We start from the raw sequence: 22,365 nt of genomic DNA on the forward strand, positions 1-22,365 counted from the left end.
CAGTATGTCTAACCATCCTGTGAGATGGGAGTGTTAGATAAACTTATAGCTAGTTTTTTATCTACACTGTGTAATATTCCATATAGAATAGGGTAGCAGCACATTGCTGTGTATACCTAATCTTCTTAATAACAAAAATCAGTAATAAAGATTTTAAATTATAGTTTGTATTTTTACAAATACAGTACTGTATTATTCTTATTAAATCATGTGGACCATGGATCATTAAGATCTCATGTTGATATGTAATACAAGTCATATTTCTTTTGAACTGCTAATCCATGCTAATCATTCATTAAATTGTGCATTATGTCTCAATTTTTCACTTTCTTGGATATACTGTACAGTACAAAAAGATAGGATAAAAATAAACCAGTAATATTTCTTTCATTATATTTTTCATTTAAATAACTGCATCAATATTTTTACAGCTGACAGGATTTGTTTTCCCATACAGGTGCATTATTTGTTAAAAAAAATTTGGTTTATTGTTACACACAATGGTGCTACATAGCCTTCCCAGCTTGGTGCCTTCTCTTAATACTTACTGATTAAAAAATAAATAATAAATACATTTTATTCAGGAAAAGTACATACAGTTGATTTACAAACATAATGTTGGATTTATAGGCAGAGCTAGTACATACAATACCTAAAGCCACTAATACTCATAGATTTCGGGCAAGGTGTGGGGGGAAAAAAACACAGACTAAAACTTAATAGTAATCGGGATTAGGTATAAATTGTGTTGAAAGAAGGAATAAAAAATACAAAAAGGGGGTTAACATAGCATAAATCAGCAATTGCACATGTTGGTGAACAGCGTTGTTTAAAAAATAGCAAGACATGGGTTGACATTTAGGAGGTAAGTTAGGTTACATGGAGTTAATTAGGCAGTACTTGGTTTAACTCTTAAACTGGTTGAGAGAGCTACAGCCTTTGACATGATTCGGGAGGTCATTCCACATTCTGGGTCCCTTGATTTGTAGAGCACTTCTAGTTTGGTTACACAAAGCCAAATTGAGTAACAGGAAGAGGTCTTGGACACAAATTTGTTCCATGCTAAATGTAGAGGAATCAGCTGAGTATTCCTCAAATAAAATAAGTTGCCTCAGCTTATAAGGTAAATAAAATAAGCATTTCTCAAATAAGTAGCTGCCTCACCTCACTTCCTTACTGCTACATAGCCTTCCCGGCATGGTACGTTCTTTTGATAATTACTTGTTCCACACCCAAATTGTATAACAGGAAGAGGTCTTGGACCCCTACTTCCCTCTCTCTTTTTTAATAATCTATATAGTCATAATTATAGCTTTAAGTATTCAATGAATAAAGTTTTTGACATTTTTACCCTTCTCCTTACCTAACATCATTTGTGCAGCATATTTTTATTTTATGTCTCACCCAGATTTAATTTCAAAATAAAACCAAACTAAATAAATTAGAAATGGATATGTATAGCTAAGGTACACCCTTACTACTAGGTGAACAGGGGCATTTGGTGATAGTAAATGATCCCATCAGGCAGGGCTCATCACCTCTCGTATTTCATGTTCACCAGTGTTTATTTACTTAATAACTACTGGTATAATATCTTGCTATTATAAAACTAATTCTACTATCATCAAACACATATTTACTTCAAGTTTCAAGCAGAGAATGCATATATAACTAACACGAAGGACTCCTCTTCACTAGATTCACCAGCTATAATATTTTGGTCATGTTCCAATATCATAAATCGATCCCAGTGTTATGTAGTAGAGAAAAAATGACTTATATCCAGTTTACGTAAAGCTACGAGTGGTCGAAACCACACTTAAATCCCGGAATGAACTTACGAAGGTTTTTCCACTTAGGGTAGTTAATTGAATACGGACGTAGCCGCCACGAAGGCGCTAAGACGGAAAACGCTCTTAGCTAAGAGGAAAAACCTTCGTAAGTACCTTCTTGAATCCGGCCCAAGGAGATGAGTAGTATTTTTAACAAATATTTTATATCTGTATTTACTAAAGAAGAACTTAACAATATGCCTTCAGCCGAACAAGTCTATGTGGGTGGGGATGAGAACAGGTTGGCTAATTTAGCAGTTACCAGGGAGGATGTAATTAAACAATTAGAAAAACTAAAACCAAACAAATCCCCAGGGCCGGATGAAGTGTTTGCCAGGGTGCTTAAAGAATGCAAAGAGGAGCTTTCCGAGCCACTGTCTACCATATTTAATAAATCAATAGAGTCAGGCAGAGTGCCAGAGTCATGGAAGGTAGCTAATGTGGTACCAATTTTTAAGAAAGGAGATAGATCACTTGCGTCAAACTATTGGCCAATTAGCCTAACGTCTATTGTGGGAAAGTTACTTGAATCAATAATTGCAAATACAATTCGTCTCCATCTTGAAAAACATAAATTAATAAATGAGTCGCAACATGGTTTTATAAATGGCCGTTCATGTTTAACAAATTTGCTAACTTTTTATTCCAGCATAGTTGAGGCACTTGATAGTGGTAAGGATTGTGATGTTGTGTACCTTGACTTTAGCAAAGCTTTTGATTCAGTGCCACATGAAAGACTAATTAAAAAAATAGAAGCTCATGGTATTGGGGGTGCTATATTAAGTTGGATTAGGGCATGGCTATTCCAAAGGAAACAGAGAGTTAGTATAAATGGGGTTAAGTCAGAGTGGGATAATGTTGTAAGTGGAGTACCTCAAGGCAAGGGAAGGCGCAAGGGATCTGACCCCTTATGTCCCTTGCGCCTTCAGCCTGAAGTCTCCAAAGGAATTTGTTGACTTGCTGCGGGGAACACGGGCCACAGGGATAAGAGCCTCGTTGGACATAGAATCTCTGTTTACCAACGTACCTGTGGATGAGACAATCGGGATGATAGCCGACAGAGTGTACCGTGATCCGGCCTGTACTCCTCTTGACATACCAGAAAACAGTCTAAGGAAACTACTCCAAGCTTGTACTAAAGAGGCACCCCTTCTTGAGCCCGGATGGACACATGTATAAGCAAGTAGATGGGGTCGCCATGGGTTCTCCCCTAGGTGTCCTGTTTGCAAACTTCTACATGGGTACCATCGAGCAAAAAGTCTTAGTCGACATGAACTTGAAACCGGCCATATACTGCAGGTATGTTGACGACATTTTTACACAGGTACCTGATGTCAGACATCTGCAGGAGCTGAAGGAGGCATTTGAGCAGAATTCTGTGTTGCGTTTCACTTACGAGATGGAGAAGGATGGGAAGCTGCCCTTTATAGATGTAACAGTCATGGAAAGGAGCGGAGTTTTCCACACTGCAGTCTACACTAAGGAAACAAACATAGGAATGTGCCTGAATGCCAACAGTGACTGCCCGGACAGGTACAAGAGGAGTGTTGTTAACGCTTATGTCGACCGTGCCCTCAGCCACAGCTCAGAATGGAAGCAAGTCGACGAAGAACTCTGTAGGGTAAGGCAGGTCCTAGTCAACAACGGCTTCTCCAATGGTTTCGTGGAAGACATCATAAGAAGAAAAGTGAAATGCCATGCAACCTCTGAAGAGACAACTAACACAACACCTATACCCCCTATTAGACTATTTTACAGGAACTTCTTTTCCACAGCCCATAAAACGGAGGAAAAGGTCCTGAAAGATATTGTCAGTAGAAACGTTATCCCTACAGACAAAAATCAGAAGATACAACTGACGATTTACTATAAAACCAGAAAAACGGCCAGCCTACTCATGAGAAACTCTCCAGACACAAAGCAGAACGCTTTAAAAGAGACCAACGTCGTCTATGCCTTCAAATGCCCTCTTGGGGACTGTAAGCCTCAAAAAAGCAGTATATAGGCAAGACAACAACATCTCTTTCCAGGCGTTTAACAATGCATAAGCAACAGGGCTCCATTAAGGAACATATAATCTCTTTCCACAAACAAACCATCACAAGAGAAATCTTAGCAACCAACACAGAAATCATCGATAGATACAGCGATAGCAGGCGGCTTGACGTCTGTTAGGCACTACATATCAAGAAGTCAACACCAGCAATCAACAGCCAATTAATGCACAACTATATTCTACCCACTTCAAGACTCCGCTCCAATATAGAAGCATCAAGAAATATGGACCAATAGGTTTTCTACAATTACTTCCATTCAATACCCATTGTTTTGTGTTCTGTCTTGTGTTTGAATTTAATACCCATTCAATACCCATTGTTTCGTATTCTGTCTTGTGTTGGAATTTAATACCCATTGAATACCCATTGTTGAAAGTTCGTTTTTCACCTCATCCACCTCACCCAAATGTAGATATAAACCTCGAAGATGTGTAAAGCTCTATTCAGTTTCAGTTGTGTGTTTGTAAACTAAAGTCTTTGAAAATGTAATAAGTTTTACGAAACGCGCTCAAGTGTCGCGTCAGACTAGAAATAAAAATGAATTTTGGAGAATTGGTCTTTGAATTACCATCAACAGTGAAAAGAAACATAAGAAAGATAGAGAAAATTCGTGTTAGAATTATTAATCTTACTTTTTCGGTCATATTTAATAATATATATATATATATATATATATATATATATATATATATATATATATATATATATATATATATATATATATATATATCAAAAGTGTAACTGAATTATCCCGTAGATTGAGAACAAACTTACTAATAATGGGAGAGTTCAACCATGGAGCAAGTTGACTGGGAATCAGTCAATCCAAGAGAGGAAGAAGAGACATGGAGAGCAAACTTAGTAGAGAGTGTAGAAAGAAACCTCCTGACGCAACATTTTAAGCAGAAACACAGACAAGAGGGGAGACTATATTGGTACCTGGGAGTTAGACAGCTGCTACGGGCTATTTCCTGGGGGTGGAGGTCTGGTCGAGGACCGGGCCGCGGGGACACTAAAGACCCGAAATCATCTCAAGATAACCTCAAGAGATCGCTTCCAGCAGACTTAAAAATTATGGCTCTTGAAGGAAAAAATAACCAGACTAATCCTCATCTGCTTCGTAATATTCCACAGATGAATATAGTTGCAACCTTGGCATCTGACAGCTTCACATACTTCACAGAAATACTGATAACTTTAACCAGGCTTGAAATACTGATAACTTTAACCAGGCTTGAAATACTGATAACTTTAACCAGCTTGAAATAGTGATAACTTTGACCAAGCTTGAAATAGTGATAACTTTGACCAAGCTTGAAATAGTGATAACTTTGACCAAGCTTGAAATAGTGATAACTTTGACCAAGCTTGAAATACTGATAACTTTGACCAAGCTTGAAATAGTGATAACTTTGACCAAGCTTGAAATAGTGATAACTTTGACCAAGCTTGAAATAGTGATAACTTTGACTAAGCTTGAAATAGTGATAACTTTGACCAAGCTTGAAATAGTGATAACTTTGACCAAGCTTGAAATAGTAATAACTTTGACCAAGGTTGAAACACTGATAACTTTGTTTGATCAGAGTGAGGCAGTGGGGGGGGGGGGACCCGAACCAGCGTTCTGGTGGATCCCAGACACCTGCCTTAACCGACTCAGCCATGATGGTACTGAAGCCAACCAACCCAGAACTATATTGACTTCACTGGGAGGTAATGGAGCTCTACAACCAGGATATTAATCCCTGGATGGGTATCCTGTTTGGGACCTATGGTCAACCTATACCCCTGACCATTCCCTATGCCAGTTTGAGTGAGGCAGCTCTCAACCCTCTGGCCACCAGTTTTACAGACAGACAGACATTCACAAAGTATAGATTAATACTTTGATGAACTAATTAGATATACGTTGTACATATTAAATAAATATTACCCATTTGATGAAGATGGTCTTCAAATATGTGGAGCTGCACCAACCATCCCTAAACGCACATAATTAGGAAGGAAACCTTAATACTAATAATTGCTACAATATTAATAGCCAGGATAATTCTAAAAGACTTCCTTCCCCAACCGCTTCCGACACTAATAATTAGATCTGAATCGATTGGTGAAGGGAGCCGAGGGAGGCATAGTGGACCCCTTAATGGTGTGCTGCTGAACACACACACACGCGCACGCACGCACACACACACACACACACACACACACACACACACACACACACACACACACACACACACACACACACACACACACACACACACACACGAACACACACAGGGTTTAATCAGAGACGTAGGCTAACTAAGCAGCAAAGTAAAAGGGCATGGAGAAACTATAGGAATAACAGAACTCTTGAGAGCAGAGAAAGATATCAGAATGTCAGGTTGAGAAGAGAGGCAGAAAGACAATACGAAAACGACATCGCAAACAAGGCAAAGACTCAGCCTAAATTGCTGCATAGCCACATCAGGAGAAAAACAACAGTAAAGGAACAGGTTATGAAATTAAGGATAGGGGAAGAAGGATTCACTACAAACGACAACGAAGTGTGTGAGGAACTGAATAAGAAATTCCAGGAGGTCTTCACCTTAGAGCAAGGAGAAATCCCAGAGATAAGAGTGGGAATAGCTAACCAGGAACCACTGGAAGAGTTTGAGATTACCAGCGGGGAAGTAAGGAAGTGTTTACTAGAGTTTGATGTGACAAAAGCTATAGGCCCAGATGGAATCTCCCCTTGGATACTAAAGGAAGGAGCAGAAGATCTGTGCCTGCCACTCTCCATAGTGTATAACAAATCACTGGCAACAGGGGAACTGCCAGAAATTTGGAAAGCGGCTAACGTAGTCCCGATATACAAGAAAGTGGATAGACAGGAGGCACTGAACTACAGGCCAGTGTCCCTAACCTGCATACCATGCAAGCTGATGGAGAAGATTGTGCGAAGAAAGCTAGTGGAACATCTGGAGCGAAAGAACTTTGTAACACAGCATCAACATGGGTTCAGAGATGGCAAGTCCTGCCTCACAGGGTTACTTGAATTCTACGACCAGGCAAGAAAGAGAAGAGTGGGCAGACTGCATATTTTTGGATTTTCAGAAAGCCTTTGATACAGTGCCACACAAGAGGCTATTGAAAAAGCTGGAGATGCAGGCTGGAGTGAAAGGGAAGGTACTCCATTGGATAAAAGAGTACCTAAGCAACAGGAGACAACGAGTCACTGTGAGGAGTGAGATCTCAGATTGGCGAGACGTTACAAGTGGAGTCCCGCAGAGGTCAGTCCTTGGACCTATACTGTTTCTGATATATGTAAATGATCTCCCAGAGGGTATAGAATCGTTTCTCTCAATGTTTGCTGATGATGCAAAAATTATGAGGAGGATTGAAACAGAGGATGATAGTAGGAGGCTACAAGATGACCTAGATAGACTGAGTGAATGGTCCAACAAATGACTGTTGAAGTTCAACCCGAGTAAATGCAAAGTATTGAAACTAGGCAGTGGAAACAGGAGGCCAGACTCAGGATACAGAATAGGAAATGAAGTACTTAATGAAACGGACAGAGAGAAAGATCTAGGAGTTGATATCACACCAAACCTGTCTCCTGAAGCCCACATAAAAAGAATAACGTCCGCGGCATATGCGAGGCTGGCTAACATCAGAACAGCGTTCAGAAACCTGTGTAAGGAATCATTCAGAATCTTGTACACCACATATGTAAGACCAATCCTGGAGTATGCGGCCCCAGCATGGAGCCCGTACCTTGTCAAGCACAAGACGAAGCTGGAAAAAGTCCAAAGGTATGCCACTAGACTAGTCCCAGAACTAAGAGGCATGAGTTACGAGGAAAGGCTGCGGGAAATGCACCTTACGACCCTGAAGGACAGAAGAGTAAGGGGAGACATGATCACAACCTACAAAATCCTCAGGGGAATTGACCGGGTAAAAAAGGATGAACTACTCAACACTGGTGGTACACGAACCAGGGGACACAGGTGGAAACTGAGTACCCACATTAGCCACAGGGACATTAGAAGGAACGTTTTCAGTGTCAGAGTAGTTAACGGATAGAATGCATTAGGCAGTGATGTGGTGGAGGCTGACTACATACACAGTTTCAAATGTAGTTATGATAGAGCCCAGTAGGCTCAGGAACCTGTACACCAGTTGATTGACAGTTGAGAGGCGGGACCAAAGAGCCAAAGCTCAACCCCCGCAAGCACAAATAGGTGAGTACATACACGCACGCACTGTGTGCCCTTCTTCCTCGGGAACCACCACCACACGACTGCAGCACTGCAGCTATATACCTCTGGGAAGGGGTCAGGATAAATTCTTCCTCCCACTCTGGCTCAACATTTCCGCTTTTTTCTTCATATTTTCCTTTCTTACAATTTGTTGAAACTTCACAAAGGTTTCACAGACTTTATAAATAGGCATTATATATGACGTGGAGGAGGAGCATGTGTACTGGTCCACGTCTACACTTATACTGACTGTGGCAGGTGGTGGGACTCTTTATATACCTGCTTCTTTCTTCCTCTCGATTCGGGTCGAAATTTCTAGAATTGTTCTCTAGCCGCGTGTTAAAGGTCTAAGAGGTTAAAAGTTAAAGGTGTTTGGCCAACATAACTGTTGTCCGCGGTCCTCACACTCACTACTTGCTTCCTCACACACTCACCACTTCCTCACACACTCACCACTTCCTCACACACTCACGTGTTCTCATAAGTTTGGTGATGAGTGTAAGCGTGCAAGAAGGCTGCAAGGTGAGGTAAGGTAATTATGAGGAGGACACAGTAAGCCATTACAAGCCATCTTTCAGGGGTACAAGATCTTCCTCCGCCATACATCACACACATGTGGCGTTCTTGAGCGCCGAGGCTGTGATCCGGCTTCGCGAACGGCAACATGAACGCTGAAGTATTCAGCGGAGTAATGTACGGGAATCATGGGTGTAATATTATCATTCTTCCTATAACTATTATTATTATATGTATGATTTAATATTAATAATAATTTTTATACACAGTAATTACATTAACGTGATATATATCAATGATAAGTTTCGGGGGGTCCAGTGGTAGAGTATGCGACTTGACAATGCCAAGGTCGCAGGTTCGCGCCCACCTCACAGCCCTAGTGGATCTTCACATTATAATAATGGTAAGGTTGTGTGGCAGGTGGTCCACCCGGGGAACACGGACCAGTGGACGCTACACATTATTACCTGTGATAATATTGTTATATATAATAATGGTAAGGTTGTGTGGCAGGTGCTCCACCCGGGGAACACGGACGAGTGGACGCTACACATTATTACCTGTGATAATATTGTTATATATATTAATGGTAAGGTTGTGTGGCAGGTGCTGCACCCGGGGAACACGGACCAGTGGACGCTACACATTATTACCTGTGATAATATTGTTATATATAATAATGGTAAGGTTGTGTGGCAGGTGCTGCACCCGGGGAACACGGACGAGTGGACGCTACACATCAAGTACGCCCAGCCAGGGGACGGTGGCTGGTACGAGTGTCAGGTCAACTCTGACCCCAAGATCACCAGGCCTGTCCTCCTCATTGTCAAGGGTCAGTATCTCACTCTGGTTGGTGGCCTCACTCATTGCGAGGATAACACGTGGCTGGTCAAGTTAAGACTGTTGCATATGTTTGTGAGTTATGAGACACGCACACACACACACGAACCTGTACACCTGTTTATTGACGGTTGAGAGGCGAGTGTGGGGGAAAACCTGACTCCAATAACTATTGTTTTGGGCTCTGAGAACTAATAATTAAATATATACTTCGATAGCTATGAAGGACCACCAGTTTTTGAGAAAAAGTGGAAAACAAAATAAAGCAATGGAAAAATTGATCCCAAGAACTAGTGTCCTATGGATCTTAGTAAGACTGTAATTCTTATATAAATGGAGTCAAATTAACTTACACAAAATTGGGGGGTTACATGCTAAAAGATGAATACATCCCTAGCATTATTCTGGTGCTGGTTCTTCACCAGAGTAAATCAAACATGAAAGTAAACAAGGTTGACTATAGAATATTAATTGTAGTTAAATGCACCTCAATATACTACGGAAATGTTGAACAGTATCAGTAAATCAATGGGTTAGTAATTGATCTCTTTGAGAGATCACTACTGTAACTAGAATTATTGCTACAGATAAAAAAGGGACAGCTTAGCTGTAAATCTAGTGAGGTGTAATCAGTTGCTACGCTCCACCGACGACGTGTTGCATAGGGCAAAATGTTGCACGAAACGGTGGGGAAGCCTAGCACCTCGGTTGACGTCGCCTTGGTACTGAAAGGCAATTACATTGTAGAAATCTTCTACATAATAAGTAACTACAAATAAATCCTAAATCATGAGGATAACAATGGAAATTATCAGCTAATATCTGAGCAATTTATGTTCAAGCACTGTAGTTCTCTTTGGAGAAAATACTGAAATTAATCATCTATTTAGATGGTAAATTTACTTAAGACACGTACGGGATTGTATTATTTTGCATTCGGCCTAACGAATGCTAGTCTAAATGTTAACTGTGGCCACATGATAACAAACAGATAAACCTAGCTGCCGAGCCGCGTGTCCGTTGATGTGGAGACTTGAGCAATTCTTCGTTCTCTAGCTGCTGCTAGAAAGACGTTAACTCTGGAATTGCAGATATGCTAGTCTGGGACACGGCTATTGTGCCAAATAACGTGGCACCGCTCAACTGATCGTGGGAGCGAAATAAATAGGTCAAAACGTAGCTCTGCTATACGCTGTCAATGGCGTCCGCGTCGTGCTGTCTCGTGTCTACTGACGCTCTCCCGTCTTCCTCCTCTTCCTTATTGCGCATGCGCGGCTCTTGATAGACATCACGAGCGTAAATGTACATGTATATATCGCAATTGACTAAGAAAGGAAGAGGTAATGACGAGTATTAATATCACATTAAATTCTTCTGTGATAAAATAGAATTTCTCGTAACATAAATTGGTTTATTAAAGTTGTGTAGCCAATCGAGGAAATTAAAGTAAAATCATTTACATCAAAGTAATTTCCTCTAGAATGTTCGATATTAATTAAATAAAGGAGTTCCAGTAAGTAGTAGTATACTACGAAATTATACTTATTAGTAAGTAACTATTTTTAGTAAAGGAAATGATAAACTGGACTCTTGTTATAAATCCAACTAAATGTGGAGAGAATTCATGTTACTTCCTGTCATTTCTCACGTCGTCACTCTGACTAGGAAGAATTTGGCAGTGAATAAATCATGATAATGATTAAATCTACAAGTTAGTAATTTTAGTAACTACTTTGGTTAATACAAAGGTTGTATAAAATACAAAGATGTATAAAACTGTTGGTTATTTCCAACATAACTCCGGGGAGAGAAAACTCGGGTCGTAGTTCAGGTATTAGTACTAACGTACACCTGTTTCTCTATCCTGAAGTTATATTCATGGGTTAGTAGGTTAGTACGCACCTAACGAATGTCCTGAATCTGTGGTAGATGACTAAGTCAACATGGGGACGTAAATAAACATTGAAAATTATTGAATAATTCCTTTGTAAGAAACAGAAGGATATTAACAAAAATAAATTATGAATAATTGGTTCATTTAAGATTAAGGAGACTTCATCAATACAGTGAGGCTACTGTCCAGGGTCACTATGACTCGTAACTAATTACTGGACATCAACTCATCACTGCATCAGCATGATCACCTCAAGTTTAAATGATAAGTTATCTACTCTTGAATAGAATCAAAATATTGTTTAAGTTTCTGTTTGCAGTTCTGAGCAGCGACTCTTGATGGTCTTGTGCTCGGTTGAGTAGAATCATTGTTCTCTGAAACTAGGGTTACAGGTATATCTGTAGAACACTCGTGTTCTGCTAACTCTAAATGTACTAATTTTTCTAGTGTTTTCAAGGTAGTAGTGCCTCGACACTGAACTTTAACAATTCGTAATACACCATGGCGGTCAGGATGGATGTCAACAATTTTACCTATAGGCCAATCTGACCTGGGTCCATCACTGTCTACTAGGACAAGATCACCTGGTTTAAGTTGAACTTTATTGTATGGGCTTGCAGCTCCATAATGATATTCTCTTAAAGCAGTTAAATATTCACGTGTTCAGACCTCATTCCATTTCTCTATTACTCTTGAAAGGTGTTTATAACTCTCCACCAAGTCACTTGCTTTGACACACGAAGGGTCAGCTGGATCCTCGTCTCCTAGAGATATTAGAGGGCTCAGAAGACCACCATGAATCAAATGAGAGGGGCTTAGGGGTTCTCTTTGGGAGAAATCTTCTGTTAAGTAGGTTAGAGGTCTGTTGTTGACTCGTGCTTCAATTTCAACGACAAGGGTCTGTAACTCGGTGAGATTAATTTTCTGCCTGTGTAAGGTTTTTCTTAGGCATTTCTTAACAGTTCCCACCATTCTTTCGTAAAAACCGCCGTGCCATGCTGCTCTTGGAGGAATAAATTTCCAATAGCATTGCCTCTGTTTGAGCACAGAGTGTACTTCTGGATGGTTCCATATTTCTTGTAAGCATGCTTCTCGTGCCACGAAGCTAGACCCATTATCTGAGATCATTAATTTTGGGCAAGATCTTCGTGCAGCAAATCTGTGAAAGGCTTGCAGAAACACTTTTGCACTCATGTCAGAAATGACTTCTAAATGCACTCAGCGTGTGGTAGCACACGTGAAAAGGCAAATGTAGGCTTTCACTGGAATCTTGTCCGGTGTGCCTGTTAAAATTAGTGCTCCTGTATAGTCGACACCTGTGGTTTCAAAGGGACGAAGGTGGACGACTCGCTCCTTAGGTAGGGGCGGTGGACCTGGATAAGGACACGCTCGAGCATCATATCTCTTGCAGATTACACAAGACTTGATTAGAGATTTGACAGTTTGGCGACCTTGGGGAAGCCAAAAACGTTGTCTAATTTCAGTAAGAGTATCTAATACTCCACCATGCAATGTATTATGCTCATGGTAATGTAAAACTATGAGTTTAGTAATGATGTGGTGACGTGGAAGAAGTATAGGATTCTTCGTATCTAAATTTATTTCGGCGTGAAGCAGACATCCGCCGCATCTCAAGATGATATAGTTGTCTGAGTCAAGCCAGATACCCAGAGACTTACTCAACCTTTCTGGGAGATGTTCATATTCCTTCCCATAAGTCTCTTGATGAACTTGTTTGACCCAATATTTGATGGAACTAGGAAATCGATACTTGATCCCCATCTAGTTGATGAAATCAAATACCATTTCTGTAACTCTTAGTAATTTACTTAAATTGGAATAACGATGAGAATTGATAGCTAAAGTTCGAGGGGGTTCTGGATCCATAACAGGGGGTAGTGACATTGGTCACGATGACTTGCGGCTTCTGTTGGGGCCACTGACCACTAACTAGCCATTGGGGTCCATTAAACCACATCTCGGTTTTGACTAATTGCTTTAAAGTCAAACCTCTAGATAAATAGTCAGCTGGATTGTCCTTGGTTGAGACATGTCTTAATTTATAACCAGCAGACAATTCTCGAATTTCCCTTACTCGATTGCTGACATAGGGAGTTTTGTTGTTGTAGTTTTTTACCCACTGCAATAGTGCCTCATTGTCTGACCACACTACTATTTCACCAAGGTGAACATTACTGAGGGTTTTGATCAGGCAATGAGCCAGTCTTACACCTACTAATAAGGCAGTTAATTCCATTTGGGGTAGTGACCTCCTTTTAATCGGGGCTACCCTTGCCTTAGATGTAAGCAAAAATGATTGTTGAGTATTAACTAGATAGGCTACTGAGCCATATGCTTTGCCTGAAGCATCACAGAATACATGTAAATTTGTGGGTAAATTTAGTCCTAAGGTATTTCGAGGAAACTGTAGAATACTAAGTTTGTTGTAATCAGGAATCAACTGCTGCCATTTTTCTTGGAGATCCTCCGGCAACGTTTCATCCCACCTCAAATTCCTTTGCCAGCACTCCTGCATAAGGAGTTTACCCTTAATTAGAATAAGACTGAGTAGGCCTAAAGGGTCAAATGGCTTGCTGACATGGGAGAGTAGTTTTCTCATCGTTAGAGGTGAATGATTGAAATCCACTGACTTGATATTCAATTTGTCTGTGGAAGTATTTCACTCCATACCTAAGACTTTCAATTTATGAGATACCTTATAATCAGGGAATTCTTCCTCAATTATTTGGTTAAGTTGTTTGTTATTGGAGGCCCACGACTGTAGGGGCATGTTAGCTCCCAACAGTTCACGATTAGCCTCATGGTAGATTTCCACTAGTTTTTTCTTATCATTAGTGGTACCTTGAAAATTGTTGCTAATCTCAGTCTTGTGGGGGCTATTAGACTTCTTAAGATGTGTATCCAGAGTAGCCTGGAGTAAGAATGGGGAAGATGTCACTCCAAACAGTACTGAGGCAAATCTATAAGTAATGATTTCGCTGTTAGGATCCTGTGGATCTTTCACCCAGAGAAATTTAGTAAAATCACGATCCGTCTCTTGTAAGCCTACTCTTAAAAAGGCCTTATTAATGTCGGCCGTATAGGCAAAAACACCAGAGCGAAATCGCAATAAGACATCTTGTAGTCTTTGGGTTAAGCTAGGCCCAGTTTGTAGACAATCATTTAGTAACACGCTGCCTGCCTTTAATTTGGCACTACAGTTAAATACAATCCTGATTGGTGTTGTAACTGAATCTTTCAGGACAGCATGATGTGGCAAATAATGACCTGTCTTATGGTTGTCTTCTTCAACAACTTCTATAAATTTGTTAGCAAGTTGTTGCTGTATTAAAGCATGATACAGTTGCAATTTATCTGGTTGCTTCCGTAGCCTAGCTAATTGAGAATTTAATTGGGTTGAGGCCATGAAATAATTTACTGGAAGCTGTGGGTGGTTCAGCTTCCATGGGAGTCTCACCCAATATTGATTATCTTGGAAAATCACAGTATCAAGATACTGTTGATACGTCCATGTGTCATCTGGACTGGGTTGATCAGGGACTATGCCTAAGGTGTCCAAATCCCATAATTTGTGAATAGGGGGATTGGACTCATCATCCTCAGTTTCGTCTCTGTCATGTAGTGGTGACTGCTCTAGGCCTAGTCACGTCACTATTGAATTAGTTGGTTGATTACTAGTAGATTTAGAATGTTGTTGGATCAACACCGGTCCTGTGAGTAGTTTACCCCCAGCTGACAGTAACAAGTTTACACCTCGTTGCCTGGTGCATCCAGTAATAAATCTATAATAAAAGTCAGCTCCAATAAGAATACCTACATCGTTGAGACAGTCTGTATTTATTTTATGATCCGCTAGCCTAATACCGCTGCGTTTAAGAAATTTGACTGTTTGAGCAAGACCTGTAACATGTAAATCTGAGGGGATCTTGTCAACGACTATGGCTTGAATTGAACTGGTGCAGCCTCCTAAACGTACCAAGACTTTAACAACCTGGTAGTCACGAGGTCCACTATTGGTTAGGAATCCAGAGATATTCAAATTCACTCGAGCAATAGGCTTCAGTTTCAACTGATCAACTAGCTGTTGAGAAATAAAGGTTTTCTGTGAACCTTGGTCAAAGAGACCACGAGTGGTAATTTTAGGTCCCTTATTTATTAATTTTAATTGAGCTGTTGGTAACGTAGTTGTGAGATTTTTCTCTACGCCTACCTCCCTTAAGAGGTGGACTACAAGTTTAAAGGCTGCTCACGGCAGTTAAGCATGAGTCCAGTAGAAAAAGGAAAAGCGGGAGCAAACCGCCAGGCCTCCACCACCAAGGGTGAAAACCTGTCCACAATTGGCCGCTGGCTCCTTCTAGTTAAACAGGACGTTAAAACTAATAAAGGGTAACCGACGGGTTCTCACAATCAAATATTTATATTTGAAGTGGCGCTATGAATTGGAATTCGAATTCCCAAGAACAGCCGCCTTATCAAGATCACATCAACATTTAATGATATTATGCAGAAATATGGTGGAATAATATGGTTGAAGGGTTGACATCAAAGACTGTTTTCTATAACATAACAATTTATTAATAACAAGAGACTAACTACTACATTACCGAGTTTACGTTACGTTAATGTCCATCCAGTGGCACGATAACAAACAGCTAACTAGCAACCCTTGCTGTGAGGCTGCATACTGAACTAACCTGAACACAGGTGTGCCCACTGATGACGCAATATTGCAAATCAAAGAAAATATCACAGACTAAGTTACACCACAGCGAATGGTTACGTTATTGTACATCAAGTGGCATTTGCAACACAGCTATTCAACAGCCCCTCGAGAAGTGACAGCAGGCTCCATCTTGCTGACACTTCGGGCTGACACATGAACTAACTGAACAAATGAAGGATCCACTGAAACAAAGACACAAGCAGGCAATCAATAGTGTCACGGTTCCCCTGACAGCTACTATAATCACAAGCTTAGGGATCCTCCCGCCCCCCAGGAGAGACCCACGTAACTAGGCGGAAGTCTAACAGTGACTCCCCCCTATCACAACCCCGTGTGAACACTCTTTGCAACTCCCTCTAAGAAGTTGCCCTGTTGTAACCCGATACACCGACAGGCAAGGCGGGAATTCTGGGACACAGCTCCACAGATCCCTAGTATGACTCTACTCTCGTCACCAGACGACAACCAAAAGAAATTGCCTGAAGTGATTAATTACGTTAATTGACTGATCGCAGCAGTCAGCAACAAAGTACTACGGTAATCACAAACAATTGTCTCCCACTAGACAACAACATGATGATACTCTACGTTAATCTTTAACACTTGTCTCTCTCTTGTTAACAATAACTCAACATATTACAACACACTTGACTCCTTGCAAGTATTCAGTGAGTAATTCTCAATTAAGGTCAAACGGACCACTAATTACATCCCCATTGAGTTACGTTAACTAAGCCTACCCTAACTTGGTAGCTTCTCCACAGTCTGTGTCAAAAAATTACTAGTGAGTGTTAATTACCCTAATTAACCCACTAATTACTGAGCCATTAATTAACTGTCACCAGGACCGATAATTAACCATCCATAAATACGTCTCACTCCGCACTGCCTAAGCAGGTCTCATCAAACACTGTGAATTCACGGGAAAGGAGTTAATTACCCTAATTAACAAGATGTGCCAATAATCCACTGTCCTCAGACAGGATATGATTAATACAACGATTTATGCTAGCTCCATGACCTCGCTTTACCGAGTCACCGGAGCTCTCCAATGCTAATTACTCCACTAATTAACATGAGCCACTAATGCTATACCCCTGAAAGGTAATTAGTCTCGAGCATATTACGTTAACACAAATACTGACAGACTCTGACAGAACCTCTCCCACTACGTGAATTCATGATGAGAAGGCTAATTACATAATTAGCTAGAGTGGTCAATTAACTGTCACATGGACAATTAATTGCTCCCGAGACGTATCTCATTATAGCTCAACATTGTTCCCTTAACAGCCCCCACTCACTCCCCAATACTAAGTGTGCACCCCTTATCCAGTTAATTACCCCTTAATTAACTCACTGAATCCTTAAGTCCTCAACATAACTTAAAGAACAAAGTAACCCCAGCGTTACATAGGTCACACTATAATGGCATGCAACAACATATCAGCACTACCCACACATATAGTTGCAACACTGCAACTCGCTAATTACTGTGCCCACACAATAAAACACACGGTTGTGCAACACACACAAGTATACTAATATTACTGCCCCTCCTCTTCTTTTACTTGCACCCGATTGCAAAGGAATACTGTGAACACACACATACTTCAGCCAGGCAATTAACCCATCAATTGCCTGCTCTCATTAAGTACTGAAAATTCCCCTGAATAATCCTAGAGGTCCCTTACCCTCAACACAGTTCCTGGGGCAATAATATTGTATACTGATAACAACACTGCACAAACCTGCAACATAATGATGCCGTCAGCATACCCCACATGCTAATGACATCATTAGGCACTCGGTCAGCAATCACCTCTACTGACTACCACACAATCACAGTACATAGACATGCAAATGAACACATAGAAATGGCCTTCACCTACTCTCTGAAAATTATATCACCAAGTAATATGTACTAATTACACAGACTTCAGGGGTCCTCACTGACACTCCTGACTACCTCTAATGATTATAATTTTACTGTACTCTATGGCATTAATCCAGCCTGAACGATTATATAGAATCGCCAGGCTGGATCACTTATATGGTAAATCTCTACACTGACTGGTCACATCCTCTAGTCAGTCTACCAACATACTACCATACAGCGTGGTCCCGTGTATAATCTCTATCTCCAGGTACCCCCCTACCCGACATCTGGATTCCACTGACAGCTGCCCCCCAGCTGTTTTTTCCTAGCCTGGCGAGGCTCTGAGATAACTCTTACCGGGAACATCCACCGGTACTCATCACACTGTAATAGTACTCATTTCTACTGCCTTATTTTTTCCTCATTCCCAAAACTGACTACCACACTTAGCTTTTAGCTGACACACTTAGCTGACTTGCTCCTCATGCGTCGACAAGATGTGGCCCTAGGCTGTCCCGGGAAAGTGGCCAAGGCATGTGGCCAAGGCAGGTGGCCACAGCGCCCCTCCCGAGCTGAGAGAGGGGGGGTTGGGTGGCCTGGGGTGGCCGGCTCGCGGGTGGCCTGGGTGGCCGCCTCGCGGGCAGGCGGGTGGGTGGCCTGGGGTGGCCGGCGCGCGGGCAGGCGCGGGTGGCCACGGGTGGCCGCGGGCTGGCAGGCTGCCGCCCACAGGAGTACCCATGCGGCTGGGGAATCTCCACCCCATCACTCTAGAACCATGCCTTTGTTCTACACTGGGGTGACAATGGTTGGTGGCGTCCCCAGGCGGCGTCCCCCTACTGACGCAGCCTGGAGGAATGCAGAGTCCAACATGGGCCTGCAATCACACATACGCGTACACTGGCCAACATCAATTGTCCATTGCCACTAGACAGGATGCTCAGACCCGAGGGATGAGGGATCAATCTGATACTCCACGAGGCTTCTGCCAGCCTGCCTCATACGTTCACACAGTCAACTGTCCCTTAACTTTTTACTGTTTCTACCGTAAATCCCTGGCCCCAATTCACTTAATTAGGCCTTGAGACAACCCCTGATGGCAGGAGTGCCACCAATCGAGTAATTTGGACGACAGAAGCGATTAACAGGGGGTGGAGGCGGCAAGCGTGCCGCCCCACCCAAACACCTCTTCCTTCCCTGGCCGCCCAATTCAAACTGAAGATTTCGCGGGCTAAGGGTACCAGATACCCATACCTACTCCCTACACTGCCTAAACCAATCAGCTTGGAGCCGGCACACGCCCTCGTGCCGCCCCCAATCAGAATTCTTCGCGCCAAAACTAGGCTTGGACCACACGTGCCCCAAACCAATCACCTCTCTCCGTTACCCTCGGCGTCTTGTGACGTCACAAGGAGGAGGAGGCCTAAGGAGTGGCGTGATGTCTCCCATGTGGGGGGGGGGGGTGAGGCAGCGCTCCCCCACTCTTCCCCCCCACCTCTAACGGTTTTAGTCAAGTATCCTCTCACACTCACTCTCAACTCACATCCTATTTCACAGAAACAGGAAAATCTCTGTAATTCTCTCTACAGAGCAATCACAGACTTCTAACTACTCTCAAGTGATAGTTCTTGACATAAGCTTTCATTCAACACCCAACAAGCATATGTTATTTTTTTGAAAGCTTCAATTTCTAGAGTGTCTAGCCTGCTCTAGAAACTAGGAAAACTAGCTGAGGGATCTAGATCCCTCACAGTAGTTGTGTTATTCGACTCTGTTGCAAGTACACTTATGTCTTGATGCACCTTGCAATACTGTACAGAAGTAGAATTGGTAGTCTTCTTATGAGGATTGGTTGATCTTGATTGATCACTACCACACAAGGAATAATGGTGTCTACCCTTGTGACACTTGTTGCACCTACGTAAGGAAACAGTACAGCTATTGAGTCATGAGGACCCGTGCATCTGTGTAATTCTTGCAAACGATGAATTCGGGTGTTATGGTCTGGATAAGTACTACACTTATAAGTAAGATGTTCATTATTGCAGAACAAACACTTTTTCACTGTAGGAGATGCCGTAGGAGTGGTGCTCACAACAGGGTTTATAGGGTTCACTGTGTATGTACCTACATTTCCAGATTTCCATTTCAGAGATGATTTATTTAAATCTGGTTTTACTACAGTAGTTGCAGTACGTTGGGGTTTATGATGAGAGTTGGTAGAGAAGTTTGAAACACTTTTCCCATCTTGGTTGTCTCTTTGTCTTTCGACTAGGGTATGTAAACCTTCTGTAATTTCATTCATGGTTAGAGAGGTTTTATTGTATATAGTACACAATTTATCTAAAGTTTCTCTTGGTAATTTGCGCCTTACAACTACTTTTGTCATCCATTCAGCAGTCTGAATTTGGACTTTAAGGCTTAAGGCCTTGAGTAACGATTCTAACTCTAGTCTGAAAGTTTGGAGAGAATCTGTAGAATTATTAGCAGATGGTAAATCCAGCAATTTTTGAACTAAGATAGTAATAGTCTTTTCCTTGTTATCGTAGTTTCTCTTAAGCAATTGAACAGCTAGGTCGTAACCATCACTGGTCAGTGTTATGTTAGAGATTACCTTCAAGGCTTCATTTCGTAACAAGCCTTGCAAATAAGTGAACTTGGTTGTTTGAGGGATGTTAGTTTTAGAGTCTACTGCATCCACAAATTTACTCCAGAAATCATCCCAACTCTCATTCTCGTTACCAGAGAATGTGGGTATATTGATCTGAGGTAATTTGACATCAGGATCTGGGTGTGCAGTAGAGGCTGTTGTTAATTTGTTTTTAGCAATTTGTTTTTTAAAGGGTTGAAGTTTAACCTGTACATCATCTTCGTACTGGGCTAAATCATTTACAATGTCCTCAAGTTCAGTTTCACTTATTGAGGTTTGGTAAAGTTCTGTCAAGTACAGATTCATATGTTGTTTAATATGCTTAAATTTACCTTCAGCAACTTGAAGTAAGTCCTCTAATTCAATGTAGTCAACAGGTGACTGTTGTGACAGATTTTGACACTTGGTAATCTGTCGGGTCAAATGACCTTTCAGACCGATAATGGCCTTTTTCATTTTGTCAGCCGCTTCCATCTTGCTGGGTAAAGGCTGGTCTGATAGTAAATAGTTGTTACTGATGTAACTGGGATATTGGCTCATTCAATGGAGTTCAATATCAATATAATAGCCTAATGTATTTGAATAGACTATACTACCTCGTTTAGAGGTTAATTTACCTGCCTAACAATGATAGCTAATATTTTGAGTAGTACTCGAATGCCACTTTTGGATTTTCGTCCGGCTAGCTCTTCAATTATCACCATTCGATCCAACAGTGAACATTCGGCAGTACTCAAAAAAAATAATACACGAATAATATGTTAAGAGCACAAAAAGGGTGTTGATGATCTCACCCTAAATCAGGGTCAGCACAACCTAAATAATATGTATGTACACCAGTACTGTCTAGTACAGTATTCACTAAACAATTCCTACCTAGGAATGACTAAATGGTTTAGGCTGCATTTGTACAAACATTAGTACAATTACAGTCTAAATATCCTACCTCATCAAAGGTTGGCATTTATGCAATGGTGCAGTAATATACATATATAGTGCTATGTTTTTGGGATTTTTTGTTTTGATATATAGGTTTGTGCTTAGAAACACAAGTGAAAATTTATAAATATATAACACTAAGGCTACTTTATACATAAAGTATTAATAGAAATGTTGATAATAATTAATGAGTTTTAGGCTGTAATATGGGCAGTCTGCTGACAGCCGTAAATAATGAAATATACTGGTAAATAGCCTAATAATGTTAACACACTAGTTGGTGTTAGTAAATAGTTAATTAATAATGATTAAGGATAGCTTAATTTTCAGCTATCTAAGTTCGAAGGACCAAAATTTTGTGGGGGAAAACCTGACTCCAATAACTATTGTTTTGGGCTCTGAGAACTAATAATTAAATATATACTTCGATAGCTATGAAGGACCACCAGTTTTTGAGAAAAAGTGGAAAACAAAATAAAGCAATGGAAAAACTGATCCCAAGAACTAGTGTCCTATGGATCTTAGTAAGACTGTAATTCTTATATAAATGGAGTCAAATTAACTTACACAAAATTGGGGGGTTACATGCTAAAAGATGAATACATCCCTAGCATTATTCTGGTGCTGGTTCTTCACCAGAGTAAATCAAACATGAAAATAAACAAGGTTGACTATAGAATATTAATTGTAGTTAAATGCACCTCAATATACTACGAAAATGTTGAACAGTATCAGTAAATCAATGGGTTAGTAATTGATCTCTTTGA

The 22,365-nt window shown here is 41.0% G+C and overlaps 1 protein-coding gene across 1 annotated transcript in view; it reads left to right on the plus strand.

Annotated features, from left to right (window-relative positions):
* The window catches only part of LOC138368216 (zwei Ig domain protein zig-8-like), a 95,102-nt gene that overhangs the window by 15,209 nt on the left and 57,528 nt on the right, over positions 1-22,365 (plus strand). Inside the window, exon 3 of the mRNA XM_069330743.1 lies at positions 9,355-9,487. Within this exon, the coding sequence (XP_069186844.1) occupies positions 9,355-9,487 (133 nt within the window). The remainder of the gene's footprint in view (positions 1-9,354; positions 9,488-22,365) is intronic.

This window comes from Procambarus clarkii, chromosome 3, assembly GCF_040958095.1.
Source record: "Procambarus clarkii isolate CNS0578487 chromosome 3, FALCON_Pclarkii_2.0, whole genome shotgun sequence".
In the NCBI taxonomy this organism is placed as follows: domain Eukaryota; kingdom Metazoa; phylum Arthropoda; class Malacostraca; order Decapoda; family Cambaridae; genus Procambarus; species Procambarus clarkii.